This window comes from Macroventuria anomochaeta (genome assembly GCF_010093625.1).
Source record: "Macroventuria anomochaeta strain CBS 525.71 unplaced genomic scaffold BU25scaffold_26, whole genome shotgun sequence".
NCBI classification, from domain to species: domain Eukaryota; kingdom Fungi; phylum Ascomycota; class Dothideomycetes; order Pleosporales; family Didymellaceae; genus Macroventuria; species Macroventuria anomochaeta.
Window position 1 is genome coordinate 143,684 of NW_022985387.1, and position 15,483 is coordinate 159,166.

The 15,483-nt window shown below is 51.8% G+C and overlaps 6 protein-coding genes and 1 non-coding gene across 7 annotated transcripts; 4 read left to right on the forward strand and 3 right to left on the reverse strand.

Moving 5' to 3' along the window:
- Positions 1 to 2: 2 nt before the first annotated feature.
- On the forward strand, positions 3 to 3,786 carry BU25DRAFT_412720 (uncharacterized protein). The gene has a single exon (XM_033706860.1). It carries the CDS (start codon positions 418 to 420, stop codon positions 3,355 to 3,357), a length of 2,940 nt encoding a protein of 979 aa, XP_033559469.1. The 5' UTR covers positions 3 to 417; the 3' UTR covers positions 3,358 to 3,786.
- A 54-nt stretch (positions 3,787 to 3,840) lies between these two features.
- BU25DRAFT_460399 (uncharacterized protein) lies at positions 3,841 to 4,187 on the reverse strand (the record flags this gene model as incomplete). The annotated part of the gene is made up of 3 exons (XM_033710351.1): positions 3,841 to 3,876; positions 3,935 to 3,982; positions 4,038 to 4,187. 3 exons carry the CDS (start codon positions 4,185 to 4,187, stop codon positions 3,841 to 3,843), a joined length of 234 nt encoding a protein of 77 aa, XP_033559470.1.
- A 1,269-nt stretch (positions 4,188 to 5,456) lies between these two features.
- On the forward strand, positions 5,457 to 7,025 carry BU25DRAFT_397208 (uncharacterized protein; the record flags this gene model as incomplete). Its single annotated transcript, XM_033704862.1, has 4 exons — positions 5,457 to 5,854; positions 5,913 to 6,208; positions 6,256 to 6,576; positions 6,636 to 7,025. Exons 1-4 carry the CDS (start codon positions 5,521 to 5,523, stop codon positions 7,023 to 7,025), a joined length of 1,341 nt encoding a protein of 446 aa, XP_033559471.1. The 5' UTR covers positions 5,457 to 5,520.
- A 1,430-nt stretch (positions 7,026 to 8,455) lies between these two features.
- On the forward strand, positions 8,456 to 9,928 carry BU25DRAFT_117948 (kinase-like protein). The gene has a single exon (XM_033700414.1). The coding sequence runs from the start codon at positions 8,500 to 8,502 to the stop codon at positions 9,523 to 9,525; it is 1,026 nt and encodes a 341-aa protein (XP_033559472.1). The 5' UTR covers positions 8,456 to 8,499; the 3' UTR covers positions 9,526 to 9,928.
- Positions 9,929 to 9,964: 36 nt separating this feature from the next.
- Positions 9,965 to 10,052, forward strand: BU25DRAFT_t102. The gene has a single exon. It is a non-coding gene; the product is annotated as a tRNA-Gly (tRNA).
- A 235-nt stretch (positions 10,053 to 10,287) lies between these two features.
- Positions 10,288 to 12,303, reverse strand: BU25DRAFT_372302 (HET-domain-containing protein). Its single transcript, XM_033704006.1, has one exon. The coding sequence runs from the start codon at positions 12,202 to 12,204 to the stop codon at positions 10,384 to 10,386; it is 1,821 nt and encodes a 606-aa protein (XP_033559473.1). The 5' UTR covers positions 12,205 to 12,303; the 3' UTR covers positions 10,288 to 10,383.
- A 1,645-nt stretch (positions 12,304 to 13,948) lies between these two features.
- BU25DRAFT_346255 (uncharacterized protein) lies at positions 13,949 to 15,079 on the reverse strand (the record flags this gene model as incomplete). The annotated part of the gene is made up of 2 exons (XM_033703086.1): positions 13,949 to 14,069; positions 14,124 to 15,079. Coding segments are annotated over 2 exons (1,077 nt in total), but the record flags the coding sequence as incomplete, so codon positions are not given.
- Between the last annotated feature and the right edge of the window lie 404 nt (positions 15,080 to 15,483).

Genomic DNA, 15,483 nt, shown 5'->3' on the forward strand with positions numbered 1-15,483 from the left:
ATGTCGAAGGAAGGCACGCCATCCCAGCCACCTTCTTCACCTTGCTGCGACGGCTGCTGTGTTCAGTCGAGCGCTTCTTCCTTTACGTGATCCTTGCGCAACGCTCGTTCAGCCCTCGAGCGAGCAACGGGCACCGCCTTTACCCCACCGCTTATCAATCTGCAATCTTGCGTGCAGCCATCAATAAACACGGCCGGCTGACCAAGGCACCGGGTCCCTTCGCTTCTGCTGTGTACTCGCTATATTCTTGCTGGATGTGCTCCTCTCCTCGCTGCATCTTTCGTTACACACAGACATCGTCATCGTCGAGGACGTGCCTTGTTTCATATCTCGGTCAGCACCAGCTACGCCTGCCTCTCCGGGCTGACTCGACACAGTCGCGCGACTCCTTAATCAGGGGAAACTACACATATTACCATGTCTTTCAGCGACTCGGAAATCGATTTGGTGAGCTCGCAGCTGGAGCTGGGCAACGACGACATCCCTGAGGAACCCGACATGCTCCCCTCAGACGACGCTGGCGACGGCCAGACATGCGCTCCTCCACCACGAATCGCCGCACGCTTCTACAGACACTCGAACAACCGCCGAAAATCGTCCGCGACGTCATCCCGCCGCAACTCGCTCTCTTCGACCCACTCTCACACCTCGAACCGCTCCACCATACGCAACAGCTGCCAGAGCCACCACATTGCCCAGCATCTCCGCCGCGTATCGATCCTTGAAACCCGCAAAGCTCGATTGGCTGACCGAGCGGCCCATGCTGAGCAGGTTCGTTTGCGCGCCGCAGCGGCCAAGGCGACACCACGTGTTTCGAACAGCGAAGAGAAAGCGTTGGCTGCCAAAGAGGCCCGCGAAAGGCATCTCGCACAGGTGGCAGCATCATGCGCCGAGGAAGTACGCAGGGCCAAGAAGATAGCAGAGGACATGAAAGAGCGCAAGGCCGCCGAAGAACGCAGATACCGCCTCGAAATGGAGGAAAAACATGCCGAGGCAGAAAGGAGGCGCTTGGAGTACAAACGCAGCCCTCGCAGGCCGAGAACTGCGAGCTCGCCTCCCGCTGATGCGAAGAAAGCCACCCAGCAACCACCCGCACCAACTTCTGAGGACGCCGCAAAACGCATTCAGTCTGCATGGAGGGCGAGAACTAGGAAGAACATCGTCGATGTATGGCTGGAGACTGGACTTTCAATCGAGAAGATCAGCAGCACAAGTTTTGAGGCTATCACTGCCATGCTTGCTGATGAGAAGCTCCTGAAGATGACCGAGAAGGTCATGGAACTATTCGTTCTGCTACCAGACCCAGACCCAGCTGCCCGCAGTACAGCTGTTCGAACATTCCTCTCTTCGTATCTTATTCTAGGGCACCCTACGAACGTGCTGAGCCGCGACGGCGATCAGGAGCAGGATCTCATTACCAAGGCTAAGGATTTGGTGCTCTCCTTCGAATCAGCTTTTGGAAAACTCACAACCTTCAACTACTATACTCCTTCGCCTACCAGGACCGAGACGGTGTTGTTGGCTCACAGCGCCTTTGTGACGGCCTTCAATGACTGGAAAGCTCGCGATTCATCTGCTCTTGTCGAGACCATGGTCGCGTCTTTCGTTAGTCTCGATGAGATTTGGCAGAGCGTCAAAGATGCAACTGTTGAAGAGGTTGCGAACGAGTACAGGACAGGCATTCGAGACAACCAAGCCATCTTGCTCAGCAGGATCAAGAAGCTAGCAGGACCAGACAAGGCATTGACCTTGATTCGCAAGGCTATTCGGGAAGGTCGCAGATCAAGACCCAAGAAGCGACCTGCTGGAGAGACGGTCCGACCGCGAGTCGCTGTCGATGTGTCTTCTGGCTTGCCTATTGAGGGCGAGAGTGCCGCCATGCAAGCTGAGGCCGCCTCTGAGCTTGCTGCTTCTGGTCAAGCGGCACGTGTTGGATCTGCGACACAAGGTCACCAGGCTCAGTCATTGTCAAAAGTCTTCACTGTCGTGCCAGACAATCGTGTGCTTGTTCACGAGCTGTCCGTCGACAAAGAGTACCGCATCGATGCATCGCCAACTGCTGACCTGAGAGATGCTCTCAACCGCGAGTTGTGCGACGCCATGTGCAAAGGCTTCGAGGACGGTGACAGTGCGCAATGGACAGCCGCCATGGCAGAGAATATTCGTGCGAAGCTGTTGCGCCTGTTGAAGGCAGGGAACTCGATGCATACTCTGATCTCAGAGACCTTGGATCTAGATCACATCAACAAGCAGTGCAGTCAAGGGTTGTTCTCATATGAGAAGTTCTTCGGTTTCATCGCCAATATTCTGCCTAAGCTCTGTGCTCCCTTCCGGGACGCTCAGGTCAAAGAGTTGGCGGATGAGCTACAGAAGGAGGGCGAGCTCGCTGAGATGGTGGAGAAGTTATTCAAACTTCTGCACGTTATCGACCTCCTATCGCTGGACTACTCGAACTTCCTTCTTATGAACGCTGCGCCAACTCTGATCAAGGAAGCCACTGGGTACGAGCAACGCATGTTCGCACAGGACCTGGAAGAGGGCAGTATCACTTTGGAACGTACACGGCGCTGGTGGCGTAGTGCAGCTATCAACATGCATACCGAAGCAGATCGCCGTGACCCTTGGGCCCAGCATAACCCCATGAACCGACCAACAGCACACAAGATCTACGCTCGCGGCCTCATTGACCTCGCAATCTCTGTTCCACCACTTCGAGACTCTGAGCTCCCAGAGACTCTTGCGCTAGACCGAGCTCGTATCTCCCGTATTCGCGAAGATGCTCTGCGTATCACCACCATTGGCGGCATTTTGCTTACAGCCAAGAACCTCCTCAAGCGTGACGTCCGCTCGCAATGGAAGCCTCAAGCAACTCGTATGTGGGAGGTCCTGAAGGATGGCTACATGAAGGATCCCACCACTCCTTTGAAGATCTCCTCTCTGCTTGAGTCTTCCCACAATATGCCGCCCTCCACCCGCGCACAGCTGTCCTCCACAGTTACTCGCCTCTTGACTCAAGCCGAATCTGGTAAGCTTTCCGATCCGGTCACCAAGGTCCTCTTCCAGCGCCTCAAGACGCACATCTTCAACCGCGTGTCAGCTAGCAGCTCAGGCGAACGTGTCAAGGCCGCCAGTACAGCCACTGAAGGGCTTGCAACGACCGGTCTTGCAGAGTTTGTACCTCAGGTTGCTGATATATGCGAGCAACTAAGCAAGGTTGGAGAAGTTGACCGCAAGGCGCATGGCAAGTGGTATGAGGAGATCGCTGAGCAAATGGAGAACGAGCCACTTGAGGGCGAGGGGGAGGAGCTGACGAGGAGTGAGAGCGGTGGCTCTGCTGCTTCAGGTTCGTCTTCGTGAGCGAGCAGTCTGTTCTTTCTACGCTTTCTTTCCATGGAAACGGGACTTGGATGTACGGCGTTTGCATCTGTCACTTTTCTGTACACAGTCTGTTCTCTTTCCTGCTTGTGCCACATTCATACCCGTTCTGGTTCGGTGCGTTCTGCATGGCGTTGGGGTGGTCTTTCTGTGTGGTAGCACTATACATGGGTCTCAATGGCTTGTCATCTTTCATTGTTATGGAGCACGCTAATTTGGAAGGCGAATATATGATGACTGGGATGATGCTATTCTATCAGCAGGAAACAGTGCATGGATGTGAAGCAATGATACGTGTAAATCGACTATCCCGGCAGATGCAACGTAGCTATAACACCGAAACTCAATCGCTGATGTGAATGCTCACTCCTGTAGTCCCCTTGTACATGCAATCACCATTCTTGGTAAATTCCTGTTCACAGTGTCGAAGCTGAGGCCGGCGCTACAGGCAATCGAAATGGCGTTCTAAAGATATTCCATCTCACATTGTTCGATCGTCTCCTGTGATACATTAGTGAGCGCTCAATCCTCTGTTGAAAGCTTTTTGGTCAAAACATACATCGTCGAGCCAGCAGGGTGCTGAGAGGTACCATTTGCGGAGCTTGAACTGTCCAGCATAAGTAATGTTGTCCTAGATTCACCTGGCCAAGGGGCCTATTTACCTTCAATCTGTAGTTTCCCGCTCCAAATCTCTCCTTGCAGATTTCTACAAGCTTGTCGTCGTCGATGTATCTATTCTCGATAACTTGTGGAGGAGAGTGCATTGGTGCCGCAGTGGGAAACACAGATGGCGGCAACACTTTGGCTGTCATGACCGCTGCAGCCACCTGTAAAGCGGCTATGGGGGTCTCAGGCTTCTGCAGAGTTGTGAGGTGAAGTTTAATGGATGAGGCGTGAGTGGGATGAGGGGTGATTTCCCGGCAAGGCGCGGGTCGGACCACTGCAGTCAGTCACGCAAAGGGTACCGAGGGGCACTGCCCGATGGCTGTGTGAAGAAAGCCTAATAGAGAGCCTATGAGGCGCATTGGGCTGCCACGTCTCTTGGGCTCACCTGGCGCAGCACGTCTGTCTGAGGACCAGATCGAGTCTGCACTTTGCCTTCTTCAATTCCGAAGCCTGCCTTTAAACAGCAAGGTTGTTCGCCTCCAAGCTGCAGTACAAGAGGCGGGGCTTAGGTGTTCATGGGGCGAATGAAATTTCGACGAGAGGTGTCCTTCATACCTTGCGTGGATGACATTCGTTATCAGAACTGGGTAGTGTCACCAGAGGGTTGACAGGGCTCCGATATGAGGCGAGTGGACCTAGATCTCAGCTCACTTGAGCTCTGTTTGACAATGCGGATTGGCTTCTCGCAGAACGATCAAGCAGTGATGATGTGTTGGCGATGCATGAGCATGTCGTTAGCCTGCCAGACCTGCAGGGTGTTGCGCATGCCTCCAAGCGTTGAAACGCAGCGATTGCAAGTGGTGAGTCGGATTCCGGTCACATTGACCGGATACTGTACTAATCGAGTGGGACGGGTTCCTACGTGCTTTTGACACTTGTGGGGTGTTTGTGATTCCGACGCAGCTACCGCAATGACGATGTTGGGAAGGACGCTAGCAGTCGAAACGGGTTAGCTTAATCTGCAGTTGGCTCTCAGCCTTCTCCGCCCACAACACATGCCTATGCAGTATTGAAATTCGTTGCCTCGCTGCAACGAACTATGTTCGATGGCTGCACTCAATAGCCCTGCCTTGTCCAAGGACATATACATACATGGTGAACGTGGAGAAGGCGCACATCCCCCTTGTGTCCGCTCGCGCCCCATCTCCAATCATGAAGGCTACTCCTTACTTCGAACGCACGCTCTTTCACGACCGTAGTCCCGCGGCAAATGAACACTACGAAAGGTCTGCAGAGCAGGTATTCGAGTCAGACCCCTCGAAGACCCGGATTGCAGTCTGTGTTCAAACTTGCAGCAATGCCGCCGAATCTAGCGACGCTAAAGATACACCAAGCTCACACGATTACAAGAGCAGGGATATTTCAGTCAGACGTCGTCGCAAGATGTCCATGTTTGAGTCCAACGGTGAACTCAGCGATGATGAGGCCGACAAATGCTCAATCTTGAGCGAAGCCTCCAGTACAGCTTTGTCGATTGCGATGGACCAGCGTCAAGCAGATTCCGGACCACCGCTTTACCCTGGCCCTCCGAAGTTAGTGTCCAGTGAACTTGGGTCCAGCGAGATCGAGAACTTCGTTAAACGTACGAAATACGACTTTCGAGTCTTCTACCTTCGACAAAAGCACTCACTCAACCGCTTGCACATCACGAAGGCAGATTTCGAGACACTACTACGATTGTGCCATGTTTTCCCTCGCTTCAACGAATATGTGATTGGATTTGGCCGGAAGAGCAGTGAATCTGAGGTTGGACCTCCCCCGCTCAAGTTTCGACCCTTGTACACAGCTCACGACAACGTGTATCGCGGTTTTGGTAAGTTTGCCAGGAAAAGTCTTGATTGCTGAAGACTGCTTATGCTCTTCGACTGCAGAGTGTACCTACATCCTACGATACGTCGAGAACACCAATCGGGGTGGTCGAAAGAATCCGTGGTCGCTGCGACAATTTGGTGTTTACCATCGCTTCAAGCCAGGAGGCAGTCGATGTTCTACATGGATCCTTGTCGGGGCATCGCAACGAATGGAGGGACGTTTCGATCAATACACAAGAAGTGTGGACGACGTTGTTGCAGCAAATCCGTTTGAATTGCATGTCATTTTCCTCGACACTGTCATTACCAGTTGGAGGCCCTATCTGGTCTACATAACGCAACTGGCGTCTCACTTGGTAGCTTACGTTCCTTCTTCTCAGGCATCTATACTGACTGCGCATAGTCTGACAAAACCACTGGTGTGTGCATTAGCACCGAAGACGACGATGAAAACTTCGTCTCGATCTCGGTCGAGGATCATCAGCAATTGAAACAGATCGAAGACGATGTGGCTGATCTCATTCTATGTCTTGACTCGACATCTGACACTTTAACGACTTTCGAAGAGATGTACGATCGCTTCTGTCATTGTCAAAATGAATCGAGATCAGCATATACCCTTGATGCGGTAGCCGTTGCTCTGAAAGAAAAAGTGAAAGAAATACTGTATACTAGGCGCAAAGCGGAAGCGCTGCTTGCGAGAATTCAGAGCACCAGAACTCTAGTAAGAAATACTTTAGCTTGCCGGCCATTATCTATGTTGTGCTAATTGTGTGTGTCCAGATCTCATCTCTACTCGAAAGACAGAGCGGCTACAACATCAATCACCAGATAAGTGCACTTCGAGAGGGGAACACGATCATGCAAACAATCGCCGAGAAAAACAGAAGAGATTCATCCAGCATGCGGGTCCTTACCATCATTACCATGATATACCTGCCCTGCACCATTGTGTCCAATTTTTACTCCACACAATTCGTCAATCAGACCGAAGTCGATGGTGGTCCTACAAAAATGGGCTACGCACAGAACGCTTGGGTATTCTTTGCCATCTCGATTCCTCTGACCATCTTTACATTCCTGGTCTGGTATTCTTGGATCCATATGGAGTACATGCGGAGACTGGTAGCTTCCCAACTGTCTGCAAGAAAGAAGGCTGAGTCGCCAGTATGACTTGCATCAGATGTCGCTATCATGCATAGGGCTCGAACTTGTGGGGCGCAGGGAGCAGTCTTAGCCTATTAGAAGTGCACTTGCCGCTTTTGTGGCTGCAGCACACTACGTAGCACTGTACTTGATGCTCGTGCAGCCAGGTTTCGTTCTTCCTGCGCCCACCAAGGCTGACAAGTTGGGAGCAGCTCGTGCAACTGCACTCGATGTGCGCCTTTTCGGTATCGGCTTAGCACCTTTCATTTCGGCTTGTTCTATGCCTCACAAGCGCTCCCGTGCTGAGCTCGCTTCCATCACCCGCACCCTGTCGGTAGGAACAACCGCTGCCCGGATTGGTCTGCTCCCGATTTAGTGTGCACCCCCGCCTTCAGCTTCTCGGCATCTCACCCTTCACACAGCCGTCTTTGCTCAAATATGCCTGACCGGTTTTCCTGCACTTTACCTTCTACCATGGGGCAGCCAATGATGCTATCTTTCCACTCGAGCGATAGTGCTAACATCCACGGACTGGCACCCCACAGGTTCTCTATGTGAACGTTGGCCGGACGCAATTGGGGCTTAGGTGCTATGGCTGACGATGTCGAATGGCATGAGATCATTTCGCAGTCTGGAGAGGGCACACACATCGACCTCAATTATTGTGGCTTAGTTGCCTTGTTGCCTTCTTGTCGATCAAAGATAAAGATTGTAAGAACGTCCACCTGTCTAGCTTACTCGATGAGCCAACTCTCACGTCTCATCGCAACTTCCGGCCCCCAAATGTCAACTGGCGTGGAGCCACTCACGTGCCTCACGTCTAGAGCAACTCGTATCGCTTTCTAATTGCACCCTCAAAAGCTTCAACAAGATGGCGACGCTACTCGATGACTTTGATCAAGTGCTCGAATACATGGACAATCATATGGCGAAGACTATGTTCAGAGGCGAAGAGCAAATCTTCTTGCCAAGACCGAACTTCGATGTCGTCACAGCCCAAAGTGTCATTCGAATTCTGGTATCGAAAGATGAGGACCTGTACCTTGGACCACAAGAAGAAGAGGATTTTGTACGAAAGATTCTTACTGAAGGACGTAAGATGTTCGCCACCTGCGTATACGCCGAGTTGTCCTTGACTTGTGTGAAGGCCTTGTTCGAGTACGGTCTCAGTGACGCGAAATTTCCATTCAGGGAGGAGGATTGTCCTGCGCAAAAGAACAAACGGAGGTTCAAGTTATCCTTCCTCGAGAAGCAGAAACGATTCAACCCAGCATATTTCCAACTGAACTCGGAACAAAAGTGGAACGATCACATGGCTAAGCCTCTCAGGTTGGATGAGAGCCAGAGTTCGCTGCTTGGTCAAGGGGCTTTTGGCGATGTTTACAAGATTTGGATACACCCTGATCAGCGTTCCTTCTCAAGTGTACGTCATCCCCCAGCTTACGGAAAGGACTTGTACTGATGGCATTATTAGGGAGCTAACAAAGACGGTCTGTTCGCAATGAAGGTTACGCAACACGAAGGCACACGTGAGGTCTCTTTCCATCGGGCAATGGCGAATCTGTTCCATCCTCATCTGTTGAAGTGCCTCGCTAGCTTCACGTTCAGCTCGCAGTACAATATGATATACGAGAAGGCTGATTGCGATGTGGAAAAGTTCATGAAAATGAACTCAGATCCGCGGAAGCTCCCTGACATGAGGCCCAACGATTTGGCGCAACAGCTTTTTGGCTTAGCCGATGCTCTCTCGGTCATCCATAACCAAGGTCAAATTGACCCTGGCAACAGCTTCAACCTTCTTGTCCCAGGTTCCGAAAAGCCGAAGACCGGCTACATCCATGATATCAAACCTGAGAATCTCCTCATGTTCATCTACGATGACAACGGTAAGAAGACGTACTGGTTTCGGTTGTCAGACTTCTCGTGTGCCAAGGTGGTTGATGTCCTCACTTCGGTAAGCGGCAAGAACAGACACAGCTGGCAAACAGTTAGTAAGTCAGGCACACCTGTTTATCGAGCACCGGAATCCACCGCGCAAGGCAGGACTTCTAGGCCATACGATCTCTGGTCCCTTGGCTGTGTCTACCTGGAGCTTCTGGTATGGTTCCTAGATGGCTATACAGCGTTGATAAACTTCCGCGATAAACGTGAGTGCCAAGTCACTCCAGGCGGCCGGGAAGATGAGGGCTTCTACTACGCACCCAACGCTGGCGACAAGTTCAGGTTACGAGAGGTTGTTTTGAAGAAGATGGAGAGCGTGTCGAAGCGTTGCGAAGGATCTCTCCAGGAGGTTGCCAACGTTATCCCACAGCTACTGCAAATTGATCCAGAAGGGCGGCCAACTGCGGAACAGTTGGTCAAGAGCCTGAAGCATATTGACAGTGGCGCGCGACCACCAGTGGAGGTCACTTCTGAACAACATGCCGCAAACGGTACCTGCGCTTTGTCAGCTCCGGTGGACATATCCGACTCCGATTCAGACTCCAGTTTCGGTGGCATGGTCAGGGTTCAGCATCCTACGGAGTGATACAAGTCGTATACTCTGAGTCGTGATCTTAGCGTTTTTTGTATCTTTCCTTTCATGTGTGTCTACCTTGTATTGAGTATGGTTGTGCGGAGTCCGGGTAATTTGTACATCTACGGGCTGGGACTTTGTTCCGCGTTCCGCTTCACAGGCTCGCTGTCTATGTTGTTTATTTCTTTTGTACTTTGGTTCGTTATATACGACAGCTGTGGGTCTGTGTTTCCTTATCTTCATGTTGCAGAATGTAAGTGGGGAAGGTGGACATTGGGTCGGGTGCCTGCTTCGGTATGCTAATCAAATCTTCATCACTACCCACTGTCGGAACACGATGCTCTGCCAATGAAGGGTCAATAGAAGGAGGACGATGGTAGCTATTTGATTGACATTATGGTGTTAACACTTGAACAATTTTTCATCAAGCAAGTAGTTCACCTTTGATCATGCATCGGTGGTTTAGTGGTAAAATTAGCCGTTGCCAAGCTTCATAGCTCAGTTTCGGCTAGCCCCGGGTTCGATTCCCGGCCGATGCATTTTGCTAATGTGAAGTTATTGAGGTAGTGGTGTTATTTTTGCTTAGGGTGAGCGAGAAGTGTGGGATGAGCTCGCTAAAGTTGGTCGACTCTTGGGGGACCCGGGTTGGAAGAGCATGACCATCGGCTTCGATCCGGGGAGCCTCACTTCTTTTTACCAAGATCATAACTCGAAGCAGAGTTGTTCTTGTGTCCTGGCGACATTTCGCAAACAAAAGTGATTCGGCAAAACCTATTTCCCTCTTGCGGCCTCCAAGATCATCGCGAAAGGACGAACACTTCTTAGGCAAGAGACATAGTTTGGAGTATGTCGAAGACGTCTCGAGGTACGCTACCCAAGTACAACCGTTTCCCAGCGTCGATCTGCTTTTGCCCAATCCTTCAAGTAAACCCATCCGAGCTCTTTTCGATACGCAAGATTACCTTTACGCTCGATCAACAGCACGTTGACAATGGGCAACGTCTCTAGCGCTGTGCCATCCTTATCAAAATAATTCTTTGTTGTCCGCTCTTCCCCAGTGTATGGATAGATATGCAAGCCTGACAACGACAATGCGAAGAACTCGTACAGAACATCCCTATTGACGGGTGCCAGAGCTTTCTCTCTGAAGTTGGTGATCTCTCCGCAAAGCTCACCAACTACAGCGTTGTTCAAGTCGACGATACCCAAGCCGTAATGACTTGACCCGCGCTGTCCGAGTCGGAGATAGGCTGTTTGGACCACAGTGGATAAGAAGCCCGGCCCGAACTTATTGATAGCCGGATCTTGGTCGTGGGGTCCTCTAGGCGTCTGGAATGCGGTTTTGCAGAAGCTGTGATAATCGGGCCAATGAGCGCGAAACCTCCCCTGTATGGTCAGGTTATCCATAGTCCGCAAAAGCTCATCTATTGGCGAACCTCGTAAACACCCCTCTTGACTGGCAATTACCATGTAAATCTCCCAACTCTCGTCCAATTTCGTTTCCGGGTGCAGATTGAGCACTTCCCATTGCTCGGAATCCTCGCCTTTTGCAGTCCAGAGGGCCAAAGTTCCGTAGAACTCAGTATCTTGGTATCTAACCTGTTCTTCTTGAACCATGGCAGATGCCCAAGACCAGCTCGGGCAGACCAGGCCTGAAATCTCCGTTCTTTGAACAGGTTTCTCACCGTCCCAAGCATACCAACGCAGTGCACGATCGAAGTCTACTTTTGGGAGGCCATAGAAGAACGACTCTGCATAGCTTGATCCGTACAGCAAGTTGGCAATTCCGACGAAGGCATTGTAAACGTCCGACGAGAAAGACAGTTTTCGCGATGTGTAGTTTGCAAGATGCCGTCCGAAGGCCTCAAAGCTCGAGTTCTCATCCTGCAGGTGGATACCATAAGTACTGAACTCGTTGATCTCAGTGTCGACGTTGTACATGTCCTCATAACATGTCGAAGTCTGACACTCGAAGTAAGCTCGTGTGTTCGTGAAGTGAAGCAGTCGTTTCGCACAAACAGCTTCTTGATATGTCCAGCCTCGCGTCTGCCATAAGGTAAGAGGGCTCTCTGCTGGGTCTCGAACAAGGTTGGTTATTCGGAGGCCGGAGATTTCTTCGTGATGTTGGGTGATTGGGCGTGGATGACTGACACCGTGGATTCCAAAGTCCATACTGTCACCATAGGCCGATACTAACACTAGCAACGCCGACTCGTAGATGTCGTTCATCGCCATAATTTGGTGCATCTTGTCTTCTGGATCGTCCTGTATGATGCAAAGTCGGTCCGCCCAAAGATAATTAATCCCAAGCTCAGTGCAGATATTCATAGCATCCTCAATTGTCCGAGGCATATCTACTATTGAGAGACCACTGACCTGGCTCAACGCTGCGATGGTATTCTTGGTGGCAGTCAGAAGTGACGCCCGCGTGTCTTTACCCCAAACGTAGCTCAAAGCTACGAATGGGACCTCGCTCGTCTCGACAACACACCGTCGTGCAATATCAATAAGACGAAATCCGCGTGGAAGGTTCGCTTTGCCATCTAATCGACAGTTGGCGTGCTCTGCAGTACACTCATCGATCGCACCTCGCAAGCGCAACCAGTGTACCGTGGCACCTACACAGGGCATATCAGCCACCTTCCTACTCATGTCGGCTATGTGAAGGTCTCCAACCCACATGTTAGACATGCCCCCATCTTCAATTCTGGACTGAAGATAAATATCTGCGGCAGTACCGTAAGACACATCGTGTTCAGAGCCAAGGAACAGCGAGATAGACCACTCGTCTGGGATCATGGTCGAAATAGGGTTCTCTCCAAACGCATGTGAGATCATACGCTCGACCAGGCAGCATAGAAGGCAGCTCGGTATTGCGCCTTCCTCCACTCGTCCCAACCGACGATGGAACAAGAACCGCCGACGGGTCTCTATAGGTACACAACTGACCAGATGCTTCAATCGTAGGTGCTGACAAGCTGAACATAGTGATTTTTCTTGCGGGTACGGAAGAGGACATCCCTGACAAGGCTGATGGAAGAGCTCATGGCCTTCTGCCATGGTCAGGTCTTCCTCATCGGGGTTGTAGTAGGAGACAGATCCGGAACAGTGGGCGCAATCGGTATCCATGGTACTATCAAGCTCCGGTTTTGCTGCAAGCGAGTTGTGGTATTGAACGAACAAGACGACAAAAGTGAATAAGAGGGGCTCTGCTGCATGCAGGTTCTTCCCGGAAGGGCAACAGCAACTGACATGGGTTCTTAAGCGAGGAGACATCCCATGAATTTCCATTTATGACCTATTCACAACGCAACATGTATGTTGCCAGCAGCAGGCGGTAGATGTTCGGATGGAATGGTATTCCAGTATCCTAGCTGACCAAATGGGAGAACTAAGAAGGTGCACGTGGAGCACATGAATACCACCGTGCATATGACTCTCGACCAATCCTGCAATTCACGCATCGTAGGAAGAAGACTGCGTAGGGAAGGCTCGAGGACGGACAACTCGATTGCGATCCCGACTGGCTGTATCTAGAAGAAGCTCGCCAACTTCAAACGCAGTTCGTCTGCATCCACTGTCGCAAACCTTGGCTGTGGCGGCACCATGCCCGAGTGCGTGATCCCACTCAGTGTAAACGCAGATACACAAACCAACATGTATTTAGCGGTCTTCTGCCACCCATCGTTCCGCACTTCAAGTTTTGCTGCCAACCATCTCCCCGGTTCGAAGACAGTGTGCCGCATCTGCTGATGCCACCACCGACCCCAGAACCCTCGAACGCCAAACTTTGTGATAGCAGAGAAGGGACCGAAATGTGAAAGCCATGTGTGTGGAGACTATTTACTCAGGATCAGCTGTAATGTATTGAGCAGTATGGCGAAGAGTATTGGCGGCAGGAATAGACCGAGCAGAAGGGAATGCGTATACATCGCCATTGTCAGAGGTCTGAGTATAAACGCAGGTATTGCCGTCCTGAGTAAGGTCGCGATTCTGCCTTCACCGCTATGGCCAGATCCGTAGGGACCAAAGATCGAACAGGTCGGGTCGCTAAAGCACGGGTCATGCCTGGCGAGCTGCTTTGACAGTGGCAAGAAGATAGACAGAATGGGCGGAAGGTGCGAACAGATGTCTATCGTAAACTCAAACCGGGTAGGATGCTGGAGAGGGCGGGAAACTCTACGGTCATGCTCAGCGTTACCGATAATCCAGTCATGCAGACCAACTTTGCGGAAGCATCATCGCCCAGGTGAGGCGGATATCTTCGAGCCCGAGGCAGTGTACCGTTCAATCCTCTTGCACAAAGGAAAAGAGCAATCTTGAATCTCCTCAAATTCGAAACAAAGGTGATAAAATAGCAATAGAGAAAGAAATTCGAGTGTGTCATAGGTAGGAAGGCATCGTTGGGTATCATGCTGCTCTCAAACTTCTCTATCTACCTCCGTTCTACACTTCCACTTCCATCCAACTCAGTCGTCACTGAAGTTGAATCAAGTTCAACAGGCGTGATAGGCTTCCTATTGACCCTCATTATGCCACCCAATTCGCTAGCCTCACTTGCCCCTCCTGGAGACGATGCAGCATCGTGAGTACCACTTATCGGTGGAAACAAGCTCCCTTGAACCGCCATATACCTCCTCCTCTCAGCCTCAGTAGCATCCAGCTCCGCATTCCATTCGGGCATCTCATGCTGGCCACTCTGAGTCGCAGCAGCGGCAGTAGGAGCAACAGTCGCCGCGGGCACCATGACAGCAGCAGGCATGCCTTTTAAGCTCGAGAATGCCTCCTGGGGTACTTTATCATAGCTTCGTTTCGTCTCATGCCCGTCTGCAAAGTCCTTGGACATCGCCGCAGCGGCCTTCTTATGCTTCCTCCTCCGCCAAAGCAGAAATGCAGCCAACGCCCCCAGAATCAAGATCAGAGGAATCACAGTCCCGATCGCAGCCTTCGCACCCGTGGAGAGGCCCCCGCCATCACTCCCATCGCCCGGACTCGACCCCCTCGTGCTCGTGCTCGGAGTCACAGTCCTCGTCGCACTCGCACCCAACCCAACATCGCTCTGCTGGTACCTCAACTGCACCGCCGTAACCCTCGCGCTCACACTCGCCGGCCAACTCCCCGCCGTATACATCAAATTTTCATTCTCCTCCGCATCCGCCTCACCGCACCTCAGCACCGGCGTACTTCCACTAGTCCCCGGATTACACATCCCACCACTTCCCCCCACGAACCCCGACGGACAGCACTGTAACGCCGTCTCGCCATCGATCCAGTCACTAGCGCCCTCAGCAGCGGTGTGAGTAGCTACGGCAGTCCAGGATGTCGGGCACGCGGTGGCGGGGGAGTAGAATGCGCTTGAGGGGACTGAGGAGGTGGCCCAGGGGAGACAGGCGGTGTTGATTGAGTCGGGGAGCGGGTCACCGTCTTCTTCGGCGAAGACGCATGTCAGGCCGTATTCGACGGTGTTGGCGAGCGCGCGGAGGGTGGCGCAGGCGGGGGGTGGTGCGTTCTGGTATGCTATTACCCAGGGATGTTGGTTTGGACGTGTTGAGGTCATGTTGGTGATAGGAATCTAGAGCATTGACCAGATAGCAATTCTCAGAGCGAACGAATTTCGGCGCAAGAAATAGTGCTCAGTGCTGAAAGGTAAATTACGGGTAGATACGAGACGATGGGTAAGAGAGACATCGCCATCCCAGGAGGGGTCCGTAAGGTGATGTACATCCCCAATATACCAAGCGTACACAGTCTCGCCGTAACGAGCCGGTTGGTGTTTTGCGGATGATGCTGTCGCCAAGTGGTATTATCATAGGCCGAGCGGGAATAAAACCCACATTTTTAACCTATACCAAGCCGCAACCTTGTGCTAGGCATCTTGGCTTTGAACACCAGAGACGAATGGTAGAATTGGCAGTGGGGTTCTGGTGCCGTTCCTGGTGCTTAATGAGCAAGGTTGCAAGCTTGGTGGTG

Coding starts and splice junctions, on each gene's coding strand:
- BU25DRAFT_412720 (XM_033706860.1), top strand. CDS start 418: ATGTCTTTCAGCGACTCGGAAATCGATTTGGTGAGCTCGCAGCTGGAG.
- BU25DRAFT_117948 (XM_033700414.1), top strand. CDS start 8,500: ATGAAGGTTACGCAACACGAAGGCACACGTGAGGTCTCTTTCCATCGG.
- BU25DRAFT_372302 (XM_033704006.1), bottom strand. CDS start 12,204: ATGTCTAACATGTGGGTTGGAGACCTTCACATAGCCGACATGAGTAGG.